This window comes from Tamandua tetradactyla, chromosome 2 (assembly GCF_023851605.1).
Source record: "Tamandua tetradactyla isolate mTamTet1 chromosome 2, mTamTet1.pri, whole genome shotgun sequence".
NCBI lineage: Eukaryota > Metazoa > Chordata > Mammalia > Pilosa > Myrmecophagidae > Tamandua > Tamandua tetradactyla.
This window is the reverse complement of record NC_135328.1, coordinates 41,330,605-41,351,632: the sequence shown is the minus strand read 5'-3', so window position 1 is coordinate 41,351,632 and position 21,028 is coordinate 41,330,605. Positions and strand designations below refer to the sequence as shown.

General features: G+C 40.6%; 1 protein-coding gene across 1 annotated transcript in view; it reads left to right on the top strand.

The window, feature by feature from the left end:
- The window catches only part of PAPPA (pappalysin 1), a 242,206-nt gene that overhangs the window by 69,544 nt on the left and 151,634 nt on the right, over positions 1-21,028 (top strand). Inside the window, exons 6-7 of the mRNA XM_077143649.1 lie at positions 2,162-2,283; positions 12,168-12,666. Coding sequence (XP_076999764.1) covers positions 2,162-2,283; positions 12,168-12,666 — 621 coding nt within the window. The remainder of the gene's footprint in view (positions 1-2,161; positions 2,284-12,167; positions 12,667-21,028) is intronic.

The window sequence follows — 21,028 nt, the reverse complement described above, 5'->3', positions numbered from 1 at the left end:
AGTCATGTGACTTTGATTTGCTATGTATGAACTGTGATCATTGTAATGGAACTCTGCCCTCAGCTAGTGGTGTTAAAGAAGTCTCTCTCTCTCTCTACTCCTCCTTCCCTGCCTACAAGTGTATTTGTATAACTATTATTATTGCCAGTCTAAAAGTAACTCAAACGTACTTAAAATATGTGGAATTTTTTTTAAACTGAAAAGAATAAAAATAGAGGAGGAAATCACCCTATATTCTACCACACAGATATAACCTTCAATACCACTTTGTTTCATAAGGTTTTTTGAACAGCATTTAAATAATAAAATACTTTAAGTTTTGAGGATGACTTATTCATTTCATATTATAGCTTGAACATTTTCCATGTGATTGCATCATCTTTATAAATATTATTATAATAGATGCTTACGATTCCATTGAGCAGATTAACCCTAGGCTATTTAATCATTCTCTTATCACTGAACATTAGTGTTCTTGCAAATTTTCTGCTGACATATGGTCTCACATTACAGTGGTAAGGCTGAAGATACGAAATCTGTAATTTGAAGTTCTGGACTAGGTTAATCATGAGTATTAAGTTTGTGCCTGACTGATTGGTATTCATTCATTCATTCACTCACCCATTCATTCACAACATATGTTGAGCACCACTGTGTTGTGAGCTATTGGACACTGAGGGTAAAGGGGAAAAGGGAATCACAAGAAATGGACCTTGCCCTCAAGATTCTCACACTCTATTGAGAAAAAATCACCTGTCTATAGAAACGTATTTACAGAGGAAATAATGTCCAAGGTCATCCCTGAAGGATGACATATTATCCAAATGAAAAAAGGGGGAAGGAAGAAGAGCATGTTTGTTTAGAGAGAGGCTCAAGGGCATGAAAGAGCATGGTGGTTAGGCAGAACTTGAAATGATGAGAAACTATACTAAGTGATGAGAACAAGTTGCAAAGGGTCGAATGGTATATTACAGAGTGTAAGGGTTTGGAGTCACCAAAGGAAATAAGCAGGGGCACAAATTGTTTCAATTGGGGTTTGGGGATCATTTCCTTGGCAGACTTGTAGCAGAGGAATGGGGAACACCATCTCGCTGTAATGCTCACAGGCATACTCTTCCTTGTTAACCCAGGGGCATAGAGAGCTTCCTTGCAAAGAGAAAAACTCAAAGGCTTGAGATCTGGATCCTCTATTTGGCCTTTCAGGTAGCTAAACAGTAGAGATTCTTCTTGGTATGATGAGTGAGGTACTGGTAGGGCCATTGCATTTTGAGAAATAATGGACTGGACTGAGACTTTCCTTGACTCCTTCCCCAGATCAGTTTCTACTCCCTCTGCAGAGGTAGATCCCATTTGCAGTTTTGCATTCACATTAGTATAGGAGAAGAGGACTCATCCTTCTCTCCTCCCTGCAGCTGCCTCCTAAGCAGATGCCAAGTCTGGAGAACAAGTATGATCCCAGAGGCCATTGTGGCCACAGAGAGATTGAATCCAGATACATAAGATGGAGGGGAAGCCACCATAATATTCCACTTCTGGGCCTGATCCCATTGAGGGATTGGCTTTCCCCTGGAATGCTGCTAAAATAAATTAGACAGCATGGTAAGGAAACTGCCGTTGTTAAATCTAGGAGTGACTCATCCATCCCCAGAATGTCAGAGCTGGAAGGTTCTTTCAGCATCATCTAGTCCAGCCCTCTCAATTTTCAGATGTAGGGACCATGACTTCTTCATATTTAGGACAAAGGATGGTGCCTATCACAATGGAGGTACCTGATGAAAATTATTAAAGGCATAAAGTTTGAGGACAAAATGGGACAAGAGATTTTCCCCATAATTACACAGCAAATTCTCAGTGGAGTTTTCCATGCCTCATGAAATTGATTATTGTAGGTGGTACATCTTTAGCCTGTTGCTTCTGCTCCATTCGAAATTAGGGAAAGGCATTCACCCTTAGAATAGAAGCCCTTGAGGCCGAAATAAGATCTTTGCTGGACGAAGCACAGGACTTTTACTTATGGTCATTTTCCAGAAGTTTTGGCATGTGTAGGGAAGAGAGAGGTAACAGTCATTGTGTACTCTGCCCTACTGCCTCTGGCTGAGTTGAGTTGGTAGCTCATTCAACTGTTCCTAAGTCGGTGCATTTTCTTTCCTTGGCCTCCTAGAGAATTGGGATCAGCATGTGAACTTTGTCTGGAAGGAAGAATCCTGGTACAGTACGCTTTCAACGCCTCCTCTCCCATGCCCTGTGGCCCATCAGGACACTGGAGCCCACGAGAAGCAGAAGGTGAGCTAGCCTGGTGGCTCATTTATAGATTGGGTGTACAAAGGACAAATCTTTCAATGTATATGGAATTTTAAGACCTTCAGTGGTCTTTCCCGTATGCTGTGAGTGCCCAAAACACTTAATAAAGACACGGGGTATGTGTGTGTTTATATATACAAGAATCTATTGCTATGACAACCAACCCTGGGTAAAGAAGAGGTCCCATTTGCATCAATACACATATTTGGGGGCTTCAAGGCATCAGTAGTCTTCATGTATTCTTTAGGTATTTCTTGGAATGCCGAGGACATTCTCCCCAGTCCCCACTACTTCTCTCACTTTCCTCCATATGGCCTCCTTTTTGAGCTCCATTTACCTGCAAGGCACTTGAGAGAAGCACCCCTCTATTGTCACAGTTGTGAGCTCCACCCAGGACCACATCCTTCAGTGCTCGGGAGCCTGTCTCCCAGACCTCCCAAGGGACCAAGGACCTCTTTGCTTCTTTTTGGTAGCCTTCACTGCCAGATACACTCTGTTTCCTGTAGAAATTAAGAAAACATCTTTTCCAGAATGCTTTGTTGCATTTTGCCACCTGGCCCAGAAGGTGTGCTGCTGGGACTTTAAAGAATCTCATGGAAAATCCCTCCACTCAGTTTCCTTCTCTAGTCCTTCTTTCTTTAAGGGTCGGGCCTCATTTCTTAAGCCCAGTTAGCCAAGAGACACCATCCTTTCTTCTCAGTCTCCCATCTCACCCTTCCTGGCCCTCCAAGACTTCCAGGCAGTACTCCCCGTCTCAGTCCAGTCCTTCTTGCTCTTGGGAAGGTCGGCTTATGCCCTGGGCAGGAACACCATTACACTCAATCACAGGGAGCCGAATCGGATTCCTCCTTAAGGTTCAGTGAGAAACTCCTCTTTTATCCTCTATATATTTAGAAAGCAGCTTGAAAATCCAGAGATAGAATAAAGCAAGGGAGAAGGATCAGAGAAGAAAGTGAAGGAGAAAAATGACGTTACTCTACTTTGTTATCTTCTAAAGTAGCTTAAAATAAAAATGAGAGTTGAACTCAGGAACTCTAAACAAATCCATCTGGAATGTAAAGCCAGAAGGATGTCTGGGAGAAAGCCTCAGTTCAGCCACACAGAATCCCAGTCTGCCAGCTTGGAAAGGATGCCAGGGGTCATCCAGCCCCAGTTCCCACCCAGAGCAGGAATCCCCTCTATGCACTCCCTCACTGAGGCTCCCCTAGCACCAGCTCAAATATTTTCTTGGCTTCCCTCCTTTAGCCCTGTTTGTTAGAAAGTTCTTCCTGAAATCTGCAGTTGTAACATTTCCACCCAACTCTCTCCCTTTTGGGTTTTCATAGATGCAGCTGTGGTCTTCCACCTAACCACACTTTGCTGACTTCCATAGAGTGAACTTATCTTATATATGACCACCATAAGAACTGTGTGCCTGACTCTGTGTTCCATGCCTGGGCAAAGCAGAGCATATCGTCTAATAGTGGAGTCAAGTCAATGGGCGGTTACCATTCAGACTGATGAGGCTATGCTAAAGATGTACAGGGTGCAGGGGACCGAGAAGGGCACTTCACCCAGAACTGGGGACTCAGGATTCCCAGAAAATGTCACAGCACCAGGAGACAAGGTGCATTTGAGGATGTGAAAGAAGTTTGCTAAGTTTAGACCAGGAGTTTTCTGTATGGTCTGTAGACCTATGGGGTTCTCAGAGACTTTTTCACGGTTTCCATGAAACCAGAACTATTTTTACAATAATACTAAGACGTCCTTCACCTTTTTTCACATAGTACAGCAGAGATTTCCAGAGAGTGTCTGACATGTAATGCCAACATCATTATGATCCTAACAGAAAACATGCTTGTGTGTTCTTGTGCTTTATGAGTATTCTCAGTTTTAATTTACAACATGGTAACTATCAACAGCCGTGACCCATATAAAGAATAGCTTGTCAATAATGTTTTAAGAATTTAAATTGGTGTAGAGCATGAAGAACAGGTGGGATCTGGTGAGATGATAACACCAGATCAGGATGGGTTTGGATTTACACTGAGAACAGTGAGAAATCACTAGGGTAGGGGTAAGGTATATGGTAAGATCTTCATGTTATTAAGATTGCTCAGGCTGAGAACCTCTGTAAGAAGAGGTTGGAGAAGGTGCGTGCAGGAGGGAAGGGTACAGGAATGCAGATGAGAGATGGTTGTAGTCTAGATGAGATGAGTTGCAGTGAGACTGGAGAGAAAGGAGTGGAGTTGAGAGATATTGGGGAGGTAGACTCAACAAGGCTCTTCCTTCAGGCTTCTCTGGCTAAAATCCTCTTGTTTGAATGAAATAGTTTCCAGACATGTCCCCACACCCCGATCCTACCCAACTGCAAATCGGTTATGTCTGTTCCTTGTTTGTCCTTGACCCTCTCAAAGCATATATGTAGAACTGAGTTCAACTGGAAATGCTGAACCCACTGGTTCCCAGAGTTGACTCAGGCTTCCAAGGAAACCCTGCATCCCCGGATTTTCCTTCAGGTTATGTAAATTTAGTACGTCCAGGCCAGCAAAAGACACTGTTCTTTTTTTAGTGCATCCTAATGCGGGCTCTGTGATCCATTTGGCTCAGGCTCTTTTAATATCCTTGAAGAAATAAACTTTTCCATGAGCCAAACTCTCCAATTTATTTCTCAACTCATTTTCATCCTATTTATCTTTGCGTGTTTAAGTTTTTGGACTTCCCAAACTAACATAGAACTCCCAAATCCATGAGCGATGCCAGACACATCTGTGGTGTTGGTGAAAGAGCACTGGAGGGAGGATGAGGAGGACGGTCTTGGTCCCAGCCCTTCCACCAACTTGCTCTGTTGAGTGAAGCAATGAGCTTCTCTGAAACTGGCACCTAATCCCCAGAACGAATGGTTGAACCATGGCATTCTTTCCAGCTCTAACATGCAGTAATATCTTTTTTCTCCATATTAACAAGGTAGAAGATTCTTCATTTGATAAATATTCATTGAGCATCTGCTATGTTCCATTAATTTTGACTTAAAGAAGGCAAATAGAGCCTCAGAAATTCCTGCCTTTGGTCTCAGAAAGTGGTTGAGCTCTCAAGAAACCTTTTCCAACCTCTTGATCAAAAACTCGAATTCATAGATGAATATTTCCTGTTTCATGCTACCCTGTGGCACAGGAATTAGGCAGCCGGGTATGACTAACTCAACCCTCATTGAGAGCAGTTATGCAAGTAGTTAGTACATTCCAAGTGTTGGGTTGTCCATTAGAGATCAGTACACAGCACTAGCTGTTTTCATTTTTCACTTGTGTGTGAGTTTCCCCACTTTTCTGCTGAGCATATTTCAGGTGTGCTGACATATTCATCTGGAAAAAACTTGGCACCAAATTTCTATATTTCTATCAACAGCTGCCTAGTGTATCAACATAGATATATACTAGGTATCTGTATAGACCTTTATAATGGTAGATTTAGGTCATCATAAATATGTATAGTATATTTCTCCACACATTTGTAGCCTTATTTCTAGTTGGCAACTTACATAAGCATGTGACTTTTTATCCAGTCACCATATGTACAAAGTGACATGCATTAATAATGAAGTAACAGGTTCTTAGCACTTCTCTCTCTTCCCTTCCTCTGTTCTGCCTTTCTCCCTTCTCTTCGTCCTTACCGTTCTTTCTTCCATCTTCTATTTCTTTTTTTTCAGCCCTTCTTGCTGCTTCATCATCATTTATTCAATCAGTCTTCCAGCTGTGCCCATTTTTCTCTTGACCTGTCCTCATCTCCTCTGATGCTCCTTTATCTGGGTGGCAGTCATCTACTGTCTGCATTAGTGCAGCATTCTCCTGGCTTATCTCACTTGACCCGAAGCTCTATGAGGGCAGATACCATGTCTGTCTTATTCCTCCATGGTGTGTTCAGGTATGCCAGCATGGGATGCAGATTAGACACTTGGTAATTATTTTTCAAATGAGTGAATGAATGGATGGATGGCAAATGGATGGATGGATGGGTAGTTATCTGTTCTCTAAAGAGAGATTTTTTCTAAAAGACAGATCTTTTGTCACTCACTTGCTTAAAAGCACTAAGTAGCTCCCAATTGTTCTCAATATAAAGTTCCCTATCCTTAATGTAACATGCAACTCCCTTCATATTCTGGGCTCTGCTTAACCTGCCAGTCTCATTCATCACTTGCTATTCTTCTGTTACACTGAAAACTATAGTCATCTCAACCTTCCTTTTCTCTTACCATGAGACCATTGCCCAGACTGTTCTTTTTGCTTGGAAGGTCTCCTCCTCTCAAGTTTTTTTCCTCATTAATTCCTCCTTACTCTTTAAGAACAGAGCTAATATACTTGTGAGCATCTATTTCTTCCCCTTTGATTTTCACAGCAACCCTTCACATAGGTATCATTATAGTAGATGTCGCCATTGAGAAGTGGCATAGCTGATATTTTAACCCAACTTTCATTGCTTCAAAGCCTGGCACACTGTCCAGACCAACAGTATCACATAATAGTCTACTACCCACTAAGGACTTACATAGCCATATGGGTCTCAGTTTTATCTTCTGTAAAATGAGTTTCACAAAACCTGTGTCATAAACTTATTGCTAGGATGAAAAGAATCTAGGCATGCATCATGCTTGATACAGTGTGTTGTGCATACAGGAGGCTTTTGTGAAGTCTGCTAAGCTTAAAGGGACTGCTGCTCTAGTGATGGGTTGGATGTACTGACCCTTGGGGCTCTTTTTTATCCAAAATTTTGCCTCTCATAGCCTTAAAAGCACAAGTTTTGCTAAGATTTCTACTCTTATTTATGACTTGAGTATAATGACCAGACTTACTTTCCTGTCCTTTGGAAAGAATTTGGTCCCTGTGTTGATTAACAAGAAACCAGAAATGACAGAAAAGCCAAATAAATTTGTCATCTTTACTCTCCAGTGGCTTCCCACCACTGACAGTTTCTCCAAGGAAGGGAGAACTGTTGCTCCTTCCTTTGCCAGTTCCAGGAGGAAGCTCATGGAGGAGATGGAATGTTCACCTGGCACCCACCATCAGGCAGCAGGCCCTGGCATGATGTCAAGTGCAGAACCTGAAAGTCCAATCTCACCATCTCAGATACCAGTAGTGGCCATAAAATTATCCAACTTGCTTTGGATGTCACCCAAAACAATAATGTGTGATCACAAGAATGAAGGGAATGAAGGGAAAATGAGCTTAGGCGAAAGAGCTGAGGAATTTTGTGTTCTAGGCTATCTCTGATTGCTTATAGGTGAACCCAACAAGGTTCAAGGGACTGTCACTCCACTTCCATAGAGAGATTCTGCATTTGTGCAGATGAAGGTCCAATCCTCTTCGGTGGAGACAGACACCAACTCTAAAACACTTGCATGTCATGCAATCTCACCTCTTAATTTTACATGTGAAAGTGGAAAGCTTGTGACTACCATCCCAAGAGAATATTGTGTCATTACCATCACCATCAGTACCATGGCATTACCTGGTTTGGAGGCTCTTCTTGGCGTTTTCTATTCCTTCCCATTCGTTCGCTGAGTACACCTGATTTGCTCTGTGGAATCTAGAGCTAAAGGCAGTCTTGCAATCAAGATATCTATTGGTCATGTGGGTAAAGCATTGGAAAAGAATTCAAGAACTTGTTCTTGCCCCAGCCCTGGCACATAAGTAAGATACTGTCCCTGCTCTGGCTTTCTCAACCGTCAAGTGGAGATAATTGCATCTGCTTCCACCTAGCAGCAGAGGTTTATATATCGGGGGTGAGATAAGAAAGGCCAATATGTTTGGGAAGTGGGGAGCAATAACGAGGCCATCACAGAGCAAGTGGCTGTAAACTGCTCTCACCAGGCTCGGGCCCCTGTGATCTGTCCCCTCAACCCTCTCAGCTGTTCCTGTCATAATACACACTATCATCTATTTTCCTTGCTCTACTAATTGCCTAATTTCTCTGCTAGATAGTAAACTTGAAATCAGGGACAATCTCCTGAACTTTCACGACTGTCCCCAGCATGGATGGCAGTAGTAAAACTTGTAGTAGAATTCGTAGGTTAGGGCTAACATTATTAGATGTGATATTAGCGAAAGCAGTAGCAGAGCATGGAAAGTGGTGTTTGCAAACCAACAGCCAGAAATGAAAGTAAGTACGGTATACAAAGCAGTCATAGAAGCTGAATTCATGAGAGTAGAAGCATTGGATATGGTGAAGCCATAGAGATATGGAAGGGAAGACCGTCATAATAGCAGAAGTAAAGACGTGGGGAGGTGCAGGGGGTGCTGTTTTTTTAAATTATTCTGCACAGAAATAAATGTGCAGCAATCTCCAAGGTAAACTCAGTAGTGTTCCTGCTGTAATATTGTGTTTGAGGGGTAGGAAAAGGAGCTGGCTCTCATTGGATGTTTCATTATGTGGTACATCAGGATCTCCATTCATTCATTTACACACCTGACCATAGTGAGCACTGCATAATCAGGTTTAAGTGTATGCAGAAGATATGTGACTGCCTCAAAGAGTCTATCATCTATGGAGAAAAATGAACCTATGCATTGTATAGCACAAGTATACAGAATGATACTGACCAGCTTGGTCATCTTAGCTAGTGGCTTGCTCTCTCTTAATTCCCACCACTTATCGTCACTCCACTTCTGTAGAGAGATTCTGTGATCTTTGGCAAGTTACTTTTACTTCTCTGTATCTCAGTTTACCTTTCTACAAAATGGAGATGGTAATTTACCCTCCCCATAGACATTGTATGAGAATCAAATGAATTACACATGAAAAACCTTTGGCACGTGATGGTATTTGTCCCTCCGTGATCTTTTTTTTTTTAATTCTTTAAGTTAAAATGAATCTCTCCCTATTCTAATGCCAGTAGGACTTCATATACACTTCCTTAAAAAACAGCATGACTTAATAGAAGAGATACAAACAGCCGCCTTCTCTACTTACTGAGTGATGTTGAGCAAATGACTTCCTTATTCTAACTCTTAATCCCTTACTCTCTAAAATGGAGATAATGATACCTACCTGATGAGAAGTTTGTGGATGAATTGTCATGAAGTAAATACAGTACCTACCCCAGTGCCTGGCCCATGGTAGGAGCTCACCAGTTGTCACTGCGTATTTTGATACCATATTTTATGTATGCCTCATCACTCATCATATAGGACAATCTCCTTGAGACTGTTTTCTATGTACCATTCATTTTATTTTTTTCTGTAGCCTTCATATTAATGGTTTGGACTTAGCAGGGCTTTTTTTTTAAGTAGTGGAAAGAAACTCTCTAAGCCTTTGGCTATAATGTCAGGCTTTAAATCAATCCATTTGTTGACTAGCCATAGAATGTTAAGTAAATTAAAGATCTAACTAAACAAGGTCAAAAGAAGACATAGAAATAAAGACTGAGAAGAAATATGAGAAAATATGGAATGATTAATTTTATGTTTGTCAGATAATATTTTCTCAGCTCATTTACACTCACTCTTCTTGCTTTTCAAATTTTCTACAATAAACACAAATGATTTTCATAAAGAAAATGTTAATTAATAATGAAAACATTAAAGTCCTGGGACAAAATTGTCTGAGGCCAGGCAATCAGCATGTGTGCTGGATGCCATGACACAGTTAAGTATCATGCTTTAGAGCAGTACTATCCTACAGAACTTCTTGCAATGATGTAAGTGTTCTATCTGTGCTATGCAATAAAGAAACCACATGTAACTCTTGAGCACTTGGAAAATAGCCAGTGTGATTGAAGAACTGAATTCTCAATTGTATTTAATTTCAATTCATTGTAATATAAGTAGTATTATGTGATTAGTGACTACTGTATTAGACAGTGCAGGTTTAAAGCAGTGTAGTGAATCAGAAACCAAAAATCATGGTTCAAATGTACATTATAACATAGCTGAATAACACCGGGCAAGTTGATTAACTATTTTTATCTGAAAATTCAAGAAAAACATTCCACAGATAGTCAATGTCCACTTTCTATGGACCAGATATAGCATTAAGGGGAAGATATAGGACATTGAGTGAAGCTGAGCTATAAAATAGAGACCAAAAAGAAAAACAGAGAGAGGGCGGGCCACAGTGGCTCAGCAGGTAGAGTTCTCACCTGCCATGCTGGAGACCCAGGTTCGATTCCTGGTGCCTTAACCATGCAAAAAATAAAAAATAAAACATAGAGACAAAAATGACAACCATTTTACAGTATATTGGTGATACTCATATGAGCCAATAATGGGTAGGGAATGTGCTGTATGTACTGTAAAGTGCTGGCCTCGATAAAAGTTTATTACATGGATAAATGTAATAGGTGTGCCAACAAACCACAAAGTTAAGAAAGCCAGAAACTTTATAGGTTGAGAGTAGAAGAGAAGAAAAGTTTCAGTCTAGGTTGCAGGTAAATTAGTAAACTGAGCCAAGGAAAGAAGGAGCAATCTCCATCTCTTCTTCTGATGTGCTGTATCTAAAAATTCTTTGTGCATTTTCCCTGTTCCCCCTTTCTTCTCTTTTCCTCATCTCTTCTTCCTTATCACTTGGTGTCTTCTCTTTTCTCTCATGGCTAGGCAGAGGCAAAGAGGTTGGAGATACTTAAAACCTGCACTGGAATTGCTTTTCTAGCCAAAATGGGTTTCCAGTTTTCATATTGTGGCACTTCCTGTTACACTGTCGCGTTACCGCAAAGCCTTTTTAAACAAATATCTCTGTTTCCCTTTTGCTTTACAAATGTCCAACATCCCCGCCCCTGACCCAACCACTGATGTTAAAGAAAAAAACAATGTGATTATTAGGAAAACTTGAGATCCTCTATCCTACACTCATCAACTGGTCTGTATCGCTCATTGGACCCCCTTACACAGACAGGAGTTGATCACAACATTGAATCTGGTTATTTTCTCAACAGTGCAAAGGAGAGTTCTCTGAGGGTCTAAGATGGGTGATCTCAGTAGAGAAAAATTCAGAAGTCGCTGCAGACTGAGATCAGTGGGGATGAGGCATCATCTCCTTGGGGAAAAAGTAGAAGAATCCCTCCCCCTCCCTCCTCCTTATCCAGCCCTCCCCTTCCTGAGTCAGACTGGACAGAGCACAGAGAAGCTCAGTGGTATGGAATGACTTCATGTGGGGAAGGGAAGGAGGAGAGATAAGATGGCTCCAGGGCTGGCTTCCCAGCTCTGTCACTCATGGTTCTAGACAGTTTCCTCCCAGAATCCTCAGTCTAAGGGGCCGATGATATCCGTGTTCTTTGCTGGAGGTTTGCTGTCTCTTCTTTCATTCCAAGATGGTTTTACCAAAAGTAATACCACATGGATTCCACTTCATTTTAGTGGCCCCTACAGCCATCATGGAAAAGAATAAAATGTACAAATTTCAGAGTGAGACAGAACTGGGTTCTAATGCTGACCTTTATGCTGTGAGCTGTGTGAGCTTGAGTTATTCACTCCAAATTTTGGCCCTTAGTTTCTTCATTTGTGAAATGAGTGTTTGCAAGAATTAAGCAACTTATTATGGGACACAATGGGTGTTTAGCAAACGTGTCCTTCCTTCTTTCCATCCTTGGATAATAAATTCTCCAAGTGGGAGATAAGGAAGAAAAGTTTGGGTATCGACTCACTAAGATGACACTTACTTGAATGTAATTTTGAACAAATGTCTGGTGATTCATATGAGATCGTGTTGGTTGCAGAGTGGCGATGACCTGGGTGTTATGCATACAGTAGATTCACCAAGACATCAAGAAGTCTTCTTCTTCCTTTCCTCCTCTGTCCAGGTTCTGATTGGTCCAAACTCTCCTAAGGTCTGCAAGAAACTCTGAGGATCAAACTGAAGGTCTTTCCTTAGGACCTCATTCCTTTGTCTCTTCTCCATAGGTCATCCAGATGTTGAACAGCCATGTAAGTCCAGTGTCCGCACCTGGAGCCCAAATTCAGCTGTCAACCCACACACAGTTCCTCCAGCCTGCCCTGAGCCACAAGGCTGCTACCTCGAACTGGAATTCCGCTACCCCTTGGTCCCTGAGTCTCTAACCATCTGGGTGACCTTTGTCTCCACTGACTGGGACTCTAGTGGGGCTGTCAATGACATCAAGCTGTTAACTGTCAGTGGAGAGAATATCTCCCTGGGACCCCAGAATGTCTTCTGTGATATCCCACTGACCATCAAAGTCCAAGATGTTGGTGAGGAGGTGTATGGTATCCAGATCTACACATTGGATGAACACCTGGAAATTGATGCAGCCATGCTAACTTCCATTGCACAAAGCCCACTTTGTCTTGGGTGTAAGCCCCTGCGGTACAAGATGATCCGAGATCCTCCTCTCATCGAAGATGTGGCCTCTATCCTACACATCCATAGAAGATTTCTGGACAGGTAAGTGCCCTCTCTGGGTAGGGACCTGGATGGGTGGGCTCTGGAGGGTTGTAAGGAATGTCAGAGGGGCCTGGGCTAGAAGGACCAAGCTCATCACCGCTAACCTGGTCACCACTAGACTCCCCTCCGGAGAGATTCATAACTCCGCAATGGATGTAGCATTGTCTTAACAAGGCAGAGTTGTTATGGTGGGAGGAGCAATGAGCAAGGATCCAGAAGGCCTGGATTTTGTTGACAGCTATGCTATGTGACCCTAAGCCTCAATGATTGTCTGAAACTTGGTTTTCCCAACAGTAATATCAAGGAAGTCAGATGAGACAAGCAATGAGAAAGTCATATTACCAATGAAAGTAGAGGAACTGATGTTTGCTAAAAATTTAGCAGTAAATCCATGCATTCTGTTTCTCAGTGAATGACAAAGGAAATCGGGCATGCTTCTGGGTATTTGCATGAGAATTTTGGTGAAAGGTTAACATCACAGTCATAGTGTTTTTATTTTATTTTCTGAGACAGGGGACAAGTTCAGACCCATTTGTTCATTAAACACACTTGCCCTGAGCGGGCCATGGTGGCTCACTGGTGGAGTTGTCATCTGCCATACCAGAGACCTGGGTTCGATTTCCAGTGCCTGCCCATGTAAAAAAAGAAAAAAAAAACACTTGCCTTTCTAAGTCTCCATGATTCTTTTTGCTTATGGATACTACACGCTTTTACATGCTTGCCCTTAGATTAGTTTCTCAAGCCATTTCTCTATGACCCCTTCCACCAAACATCCTCAGAATTTATGTTTATAAAGGAAGTCACTTAGTGACATCTTTAGTGCCTTTACCAGGTGCCAGACAAGATGCTCTTGGCATCTTTTTATTCATTTCATCCTCTCAATGACCATGGCACTACTGTCATTCTCATTTTGTAGAGAATGGGAAGTCAGCTGTCCAAGATCACTGTCCAAGTTAGGAAGTGGTGAAATCAAGATTTGAATTCTGTCTTGACTCTGAAACCAGTGCACTTAGCCAATGTTCATTTAAAGATGTGATTCCAACTTCTGCATTAATCTAATGAGACTTAGCCACCTATTTTATGTATCAAAAGTCTATGCAATCACTACACATTTATCAAATACCCACTATGTGCAAATGGTCTTTGATAGGGAGCATTTGAGTATTGGAAAGAAGAATGACACAGGAATCAGATGCCTTACTTCTATACCTCACCACCCCATTTTCTAATGGAGAAGTCAGTCAATCTCTTTGAGCCTCAATTTCCTCTTCCATATGATGAAAATATCAAAGTCAGTGGTCTCTATAGGTCTTTTGTGGCTCTCTGTTCTGGCTACTAGAAAATATTTACTGAGCCAGTCATTAATAGAAACCAACTTCTGGAGGAAACGTTTAATCTTTTTAAGAGACAGAACCACTTTCAAACACTTTACCAGCACTTCCTTTACATGCCAGCAATTAAAATGCACATCGCAAGTAAACCTTTTCCATTCATTGAATCAGAGATGAAGAACGTCTGTTGAAGAACTCAAAGAGAGCACTTGTTTTGTGTTTGAAAATGTACTTAAAATTTAAAAGATTGCCTTGCCTTAAAAATATTCCATAACTGTCTATTCCATCTCCTTACTTGTCTAGAGTGGTAAAGTTCTATAACTATGCATCTGCTTAAAATTTCTTTATAAAATAATGAAGGAAAGAAAGAGTAGACATTTAAAAACTCAGTTTACGTGTAATTTTCATTGTTTGCCTCGAGTTATGAGCCTGTAAGAGCTGGCATGGGTTGTTAAGTGTGGAACGGTGGAGTTTAAACTTAAGAAGTAAAAGCAACCTGAATTCTATTCTCAGTTAATTCAATAACTTGCTCTACCATCTTAGGTAAGTCACTTATTCTCTCTGGTACTCAGTATAACAACTTTACGAGAAGTTTGTACTAGATTAGTACAAATCAAATCAAATTTGATTGCACATTGCAAACACTTGGAGCATTTTAAAATTGCCTGAGTCTCACTTGCATCCCCTCTTCCATTCCCCAACCCCATCCCCATTTTTTCGTATTGCATTAATTTTGAATGCAATTCTATTGGGCTATAGTCCCATCATGCAATAATCCAAAGTGTATGGTCAGTGGTTCACAGTGTCATCATGTAGCTGTGCATTCATCAGCGTGTTCAATTTTTGAACATTTTCATTAGTCCCAAAACAATAGATATAAGAATAAAAATAAAAATGAAAAAGAACACCAAAACTTTCCATGCACCTTAACCTTTCTATTATTTGTTTATTTTTCCAACATCATCTATCCAATCACCCACCCCCAGTTTTGATTTAATTGGTAAGGATAAGGTCTGGACTTCAGGATTTTAACGTCTTACCAAGTTATTAAATGTGCAGCCAAGTTTAAGAACCATAAATCAAGTTTTCAAAATGTGGTCCCCAGAACAGCAGCCTCTGCCTCAGCATCACCTGGGAACTTGTTAGAAAGGCAAGTTTTTAGGTCCCACCCAGCCCACCAAATCAGAAGCTTTTGGTGGAGGGTCTTTCCGGGTGGTTCTGATGCTGGTTAAAATTTAATAGCCACTGTTATCAATTTTTTTCTCAGGCCAGGAATCTCCAAGTTCCCTTTCACTCATATAATTACTAATTCAATTTACAAATACATACACAGAGCATTCTATATGTCAGAGTTTGTACTGGGATCTTAGAATTACAGGAATGACTCAGACCTGGTCCCTTTCCTGAAGACACTCATAGTTTCTTGTGGGGGATCTTACCTATTGCCCATTTGCTTCCAAATCCACCACTACTCCAGTCCACACTCTTCTACACCATTTATTGTTTTTCATTTTTATTTTAATGCACTTTAGTGATATATATTATATATTCACATGCCATGTAATCATTCAAAGTGGACGATCTGTGGTTCACAGAATTATATAGACATGCACTCATCATCACAATTGACGTTTTTTTTTTGTGAAAAATAACATATACAAAAAAGTAATAAATTCCAAAGTACACCACAACAATTAGTTGTACAACAGATTTCAGAGTTTGGTATGGGTTACAATTCCACAGTTTTAGGTTTTTACTGCTAGCTGCTCTAAGACACTGGAGATGAAAAAAAAATCAATGTAATGATTCAGCACTCATCCTCATTTGTTAAACTTCACCTTCTCTGTATAACTCCACCATATCCTTTGATCTTTCTCCCACTTTTTAGGGTTATTTGGACTATGCACATTCTAACTTTTTCATGTTGGAAGGGGGTGTCGATAATATGGGATAGGACAATGGAACTAACTGATGTTCTGGGGAGGCTGGCCCCTCTCATTTCTGGACTTATCTGGCCTAGGAACCCTTATGGAGATTGAAGGTTTCTGGAAAGTAATCCTAGTGCATGGAACTTTGTAGAATCTCATATAAAGCCCCAGGTGTTCTTTGAGGTTGGCAGGAGTGGTTTTGGTTGGGGTTTGGCAAACTATGATAGGTAGCAATGTCTAGCTGAAGCTTGTGTAAGAGTAGCCTCCAGAACAGACTTTCAACCCTATTTGAACTCTCTCAGCCACTGATACCTTATTTGTTACTCTTCTTTCCCCTCTTTTGGTCAAGATGGCATTGTTGATCCCACGATGCCAGGACCAAGCTTATCCTTGAGAGTCATCACCCATGCTGCCAGGGAGACTTTCACCCTGGAACATTATTTATTCCTTCATTCATCAAATATATATTTAGTCCCTACTATGTGCTAAGCACAAGGGCTAGTATGAGACATTGATTATCTTTCTTCTTGGTCTCTTTTGAGTTCCAGTTAGTTTCTTAGGGAACTGTGCTTGGCTGGGCCTCCTGACTGGATGTTCTTGAGACTCTGAAAAAAGTGAAATTCATCATTCCAAATAAAGATACCATTTCAACTCTTTATCTTTGGGTAATTTAAGTTCTGAACTCCACCACAAATACCTCTGTGTGTGTGTATGTGTGCATCTGTGTGTGTGTGTGTATTTTGCCGCTTTCACATTTTTTCCATATCAAATAAATTGGCTCTTATACAAGTTCTATATAAAGACTGTTTTGGAGAAAAGGAGGAGAGAGGAAAAATGCTTTCTTTTCCTTCCCTGACTCAACCCATTACATGATTCCCTTTGACCTTTGTCTTCATTTTTTTCTCTTAACAAAAATATTTATTCTTCCTCTTATCTACACTGGAGATGGTTTCCCAAGGTATGACATTGATGAAGGAAGAGGCTTCTGCGCTTACCCATGGAAGCTTCTAGTAGGCTGATTACTTTGGGCCAAGAAAAGGAAGAAATGTGGAACTTCTCCCTTAGGAAGAAACCCTTCCAATGAACAAGAACTGACACTGTCAGAGGGAAAGGGGTCCAACTTTTCTCTTAATTCACATGTGATGTTAAAACTCACTGCATTACCTATTTGGTTCTCTGTTTCTCCATCCTGTTCAGCCCTCCTTTGTGGATGAATATTGTTCTTGGGTGCCAGGTGACATATTCACTTTTCTATTGTGAAAAGAATTCAGCAGTTTTGTATGTAAGCATCAGTATCCACTGGCTTGGGATACCTGAGTAAAATATGAAGTTTCTGGATAATTATAGTAACAACCACCACTAATATTTACTGGGTATTTACTCTGCTTTAAGTGCCTTAGAAACACTTGTGCCATTTTATTCTCACAACAACTTTCTGAGGCAGGTAAGGAAACTGAAGCCCTGAGAAAGGACTTGACCAAGCTCATAGAGCTAGTAGTGACAAAGTCAGGTTTAAAATCCAAGTCTAATTTCTAAATACCACCTTCCCAATCACTGTATCACACTACATTCTGCTGCAAAAATACCACAGCAGAATTTTAGAGCTTAGAAATGTGTCCAGTGTGGCCAGGTTAGAAGAAAGAGATAACCATGCTCACAGGCTGTAACTCACGATCAGCTCCAGGACCCATGGTTGGGGTCTAGCAACACACATTACACAATTAGTTCTTTAAGTATCTGGCTGAGAAGGAAGTGCAGGGAAGCTTCTGATTCTCAACTTGGCTGTCAAGTGCTTCTACACTGAGCACTGTGTTCCTTGGGCCTGCATCAAATCCAAATTTCTCTGAGAAGAAAAGACTGGACAAAATTAAGCTAAATCAAAGTGTTTGCTTAGAGAAAAGAATAACCAATAAAAACCAGTAACAGTGAATAGTACTCTCACTGTTCATCTCCATCTGCCCATCCATCCGTCCAATCATTCCATTTGACAAATACTTATTAGAGTCCTTACATTGTGTTAGGAAATGGTGATACAGTGGAGAACATGATAAGCATGGAGCCTGCCTTCGTGGTGCTCACATACAAGAGGAAGGGAAATAGAGAAGTGAGCAGTGTCATTGCAGTGTATTAATGGTCTGCTGGGAGAATCAGAGACACAGTGTCAGAGGCTTCTAACCCAGACTCGGAAGAATTAAGGTCTAAGCTTAGAACTAGAATATAAATACCCAAAGGACTGGATTTTTTCCTATTTGTTCACTGGTACATTCCAATCATGTAGAGCAATTCCAGACAAAAAGAAGACACTTGAATATTTTTTTTAATGGACCTTGAACGAACAAAGGGAATTTCCCCAGTGAAGAAAATGGGGAATCTATATTTTACCAAGCACCTACTGTATGTCAAACACTTGCTAAGGGCTTTACATTGATTATCTCATTTGATTTAAATGAGGTGGATGGTCTTATCCCCAGATTATGAATAAGTACCTGAAATGAATAGAGGGAACATCAGTAGCAGAGTTTATACAGCCATCAAGTGGCGGAGCTGGGGTTTGTTAGTAGATCTGTCGATTCCAAAGCTAGTTCTAGTATCCATGCAATGATTGAACAAATATGTTTTTGTTGCCTACTCTGTTTGTGCCTCTCTTGTCAGGATCTTTGATTTAGACTAGCAGCATTCTTGGAAGTCATTGTTCCCAACTGGCTTATTTGTACATCCCAATTCATTAATCTATTGATTCTTCCCTCACATTCAGACCTGTGAAACTGCCAACACAGCCCCTATCTATGTTACCTCATCTCCTTGGCATTCTCAATATAATATTTGGGAGAAAGGAATGAACATAAGGAAAGGATATGTTCATATGATCAGGGTGGAAATTCTTATAGCTCTAAGTCCAATTTTTAGAAACCAGATCCCAAATCTCTTTTCACTAGGCTCAGAATGTTCAGCAGTCCCATCAATCACCTCAGACACATTAGTTCAATTATCAGTTCTCTGGCTCAGCAATCATTTGTTGATCCCAACCACTTTCTAGGCACCAGGGATGGATAATGAACAGAGCAGAGAAAAGCCTTTGCTCTCATTGACTCTTATAATATAGTTGTAGGGAGACAAACCAGAAGCAAATGAACAAGCAATTGCATGATATCCCAGTTGGGCAGGATTTGGTGTGATTTTAGCTAGGTGGATAGGGAGGACCTCTTTAATGAGCTGACATTTGAACAGAGACCAAAAGTGTTCCCTATTGACTCATAATGAAGACTAACTGAGCTGCCATCACTGGGGTCCCAGATTATTTGGAAAATAGCTGTCTTATAACAGGATCCCTGATCCTTAATCACTGTTTGGATTGCATTTAACTGTGCTTGTGTTTCTGTTTCTGTTTTTTTCTATCTCACCTGGTTCTTATGACTTAGAATAGGGACTCCATGAATGCTTGTTGAATGGATGAATAAAGAATCAATCAGCAGGAGCAGCACAAAGTGGAATCTCTCAGAAAATGGATCTCTTGCTTCTAGATCTTGGCCATAAGATTGGCATGTGATGCCTTATTAAGCCTCAGAGTGTCTAGAAAGTTTAGCCCAAATTAAGGCCAAAGGCACAGGTGATTCTTGCATGTTGATGCTATGGCTCTCAAGTTCGGGCACCACTTCTTTTCCCTCTTTTTTTTTTTTTTTTTCTTAGCCCTATTTCTTTTCCTGGCTCTTTCTGTATCTTACCAAGCCATTCATTCTTTGTTCTTGTGTGTGTTCATTTGTTAACTCATTCATTAATCAAATAGTGAAAATCTAATACTTGGTTTTTTATTTAACAACTATTATTATTTATTCTGTGTCATGCACTATTGAAAAACTAGGCATATAGCCATGTATATTGCAGATATGATTCTCATGGGCCACAAGCTGAAGAAGGAAACAAACAAGGAATCAGGTGATTGCCTTACAGCATGAAAAGTGCTATGATGGGGAAAGTACAGGTTGCTGTGGGAAAACTTCCATTGGAAGGATGTGTAACCCAGCTTGAGGTGATTAGGGAAGGCTTCCTGGAGAAACTGAAGTCTGAGCTGAGGCCTGAAGGATAAATAGGAGTTGATCAGCTGAAGATGATTGCCACAGTGTAGTTTCCTGAAACCAAGTGGATTCTCAGTAAACAGTTGATAAATGAATACATGAATGAATGCCTGAATGAACCAATATACAATACTTTGTAGCAGAAATCCATTCTCAATCACAGATTTGTAGAGATTTGAGGGAAGAAATTACTAATTTGGGAGATCTGTTCACTTTAGACCTTAACTTTACTTCATTCTTTTTCATTGCTTCTTAATATTCCATAGTATGAATGTACCGCAGGCTCTTTAGCCATACCCCTGGTGATGGATCTTTAGGTTATTTCACAAATTTGTCTATTACAAACAAATGCTACAGTAAGCAACCTTGTACAAGCCTCCTTGTGAGCACATTAAAGCATTTTTCTAGGATCCATTTTGACAAATGAAATTGCCTGCTCATAAGCCATGGGCCTCTCCGATTTTAATGAATTTGACAAGATGGCATTCTGAGAGGGTGAACTAGCTTCACCCTACCAAGCATGTGTGCCAAGATTTGCTATTTGATGCAACAAAATATTTTTTCTGAGCCTGGCTGATGGGCAAAACATGACTTATAAGTATGCTCTCTGTGTTTCTTTGAGTGAGCATCTTTTCAAATGCTAACTAGCTATTTACATTTCCACTTCTGTGACTTGCCTATTACTATCCTTGAAATATAGTTGGTCTTTAATCTCTCTATACTTCAGTTTTAATGTCACCCCCTTGAATATCTTGTAGTAGTGTTAGAATCCAGGATGAAACAGGGAGGCAAGAGGGAACTACAATTTATGAAGTTAACTGCATCACCATTTATACATTGATATATTTATCAAATGTTAGTTTAGGACACCCCTGTATTGGGAACCATACCACATTCTGATGATCCAGTGATGAACAAAACCCCACCCAGTTTCTACCCTCAATAAAGCCTTTCTCACATGTGCTAGTACTAGTAATAGCAGATACTACTACTAATAGCTCTACCACCACTACTTATAATGACCACCATG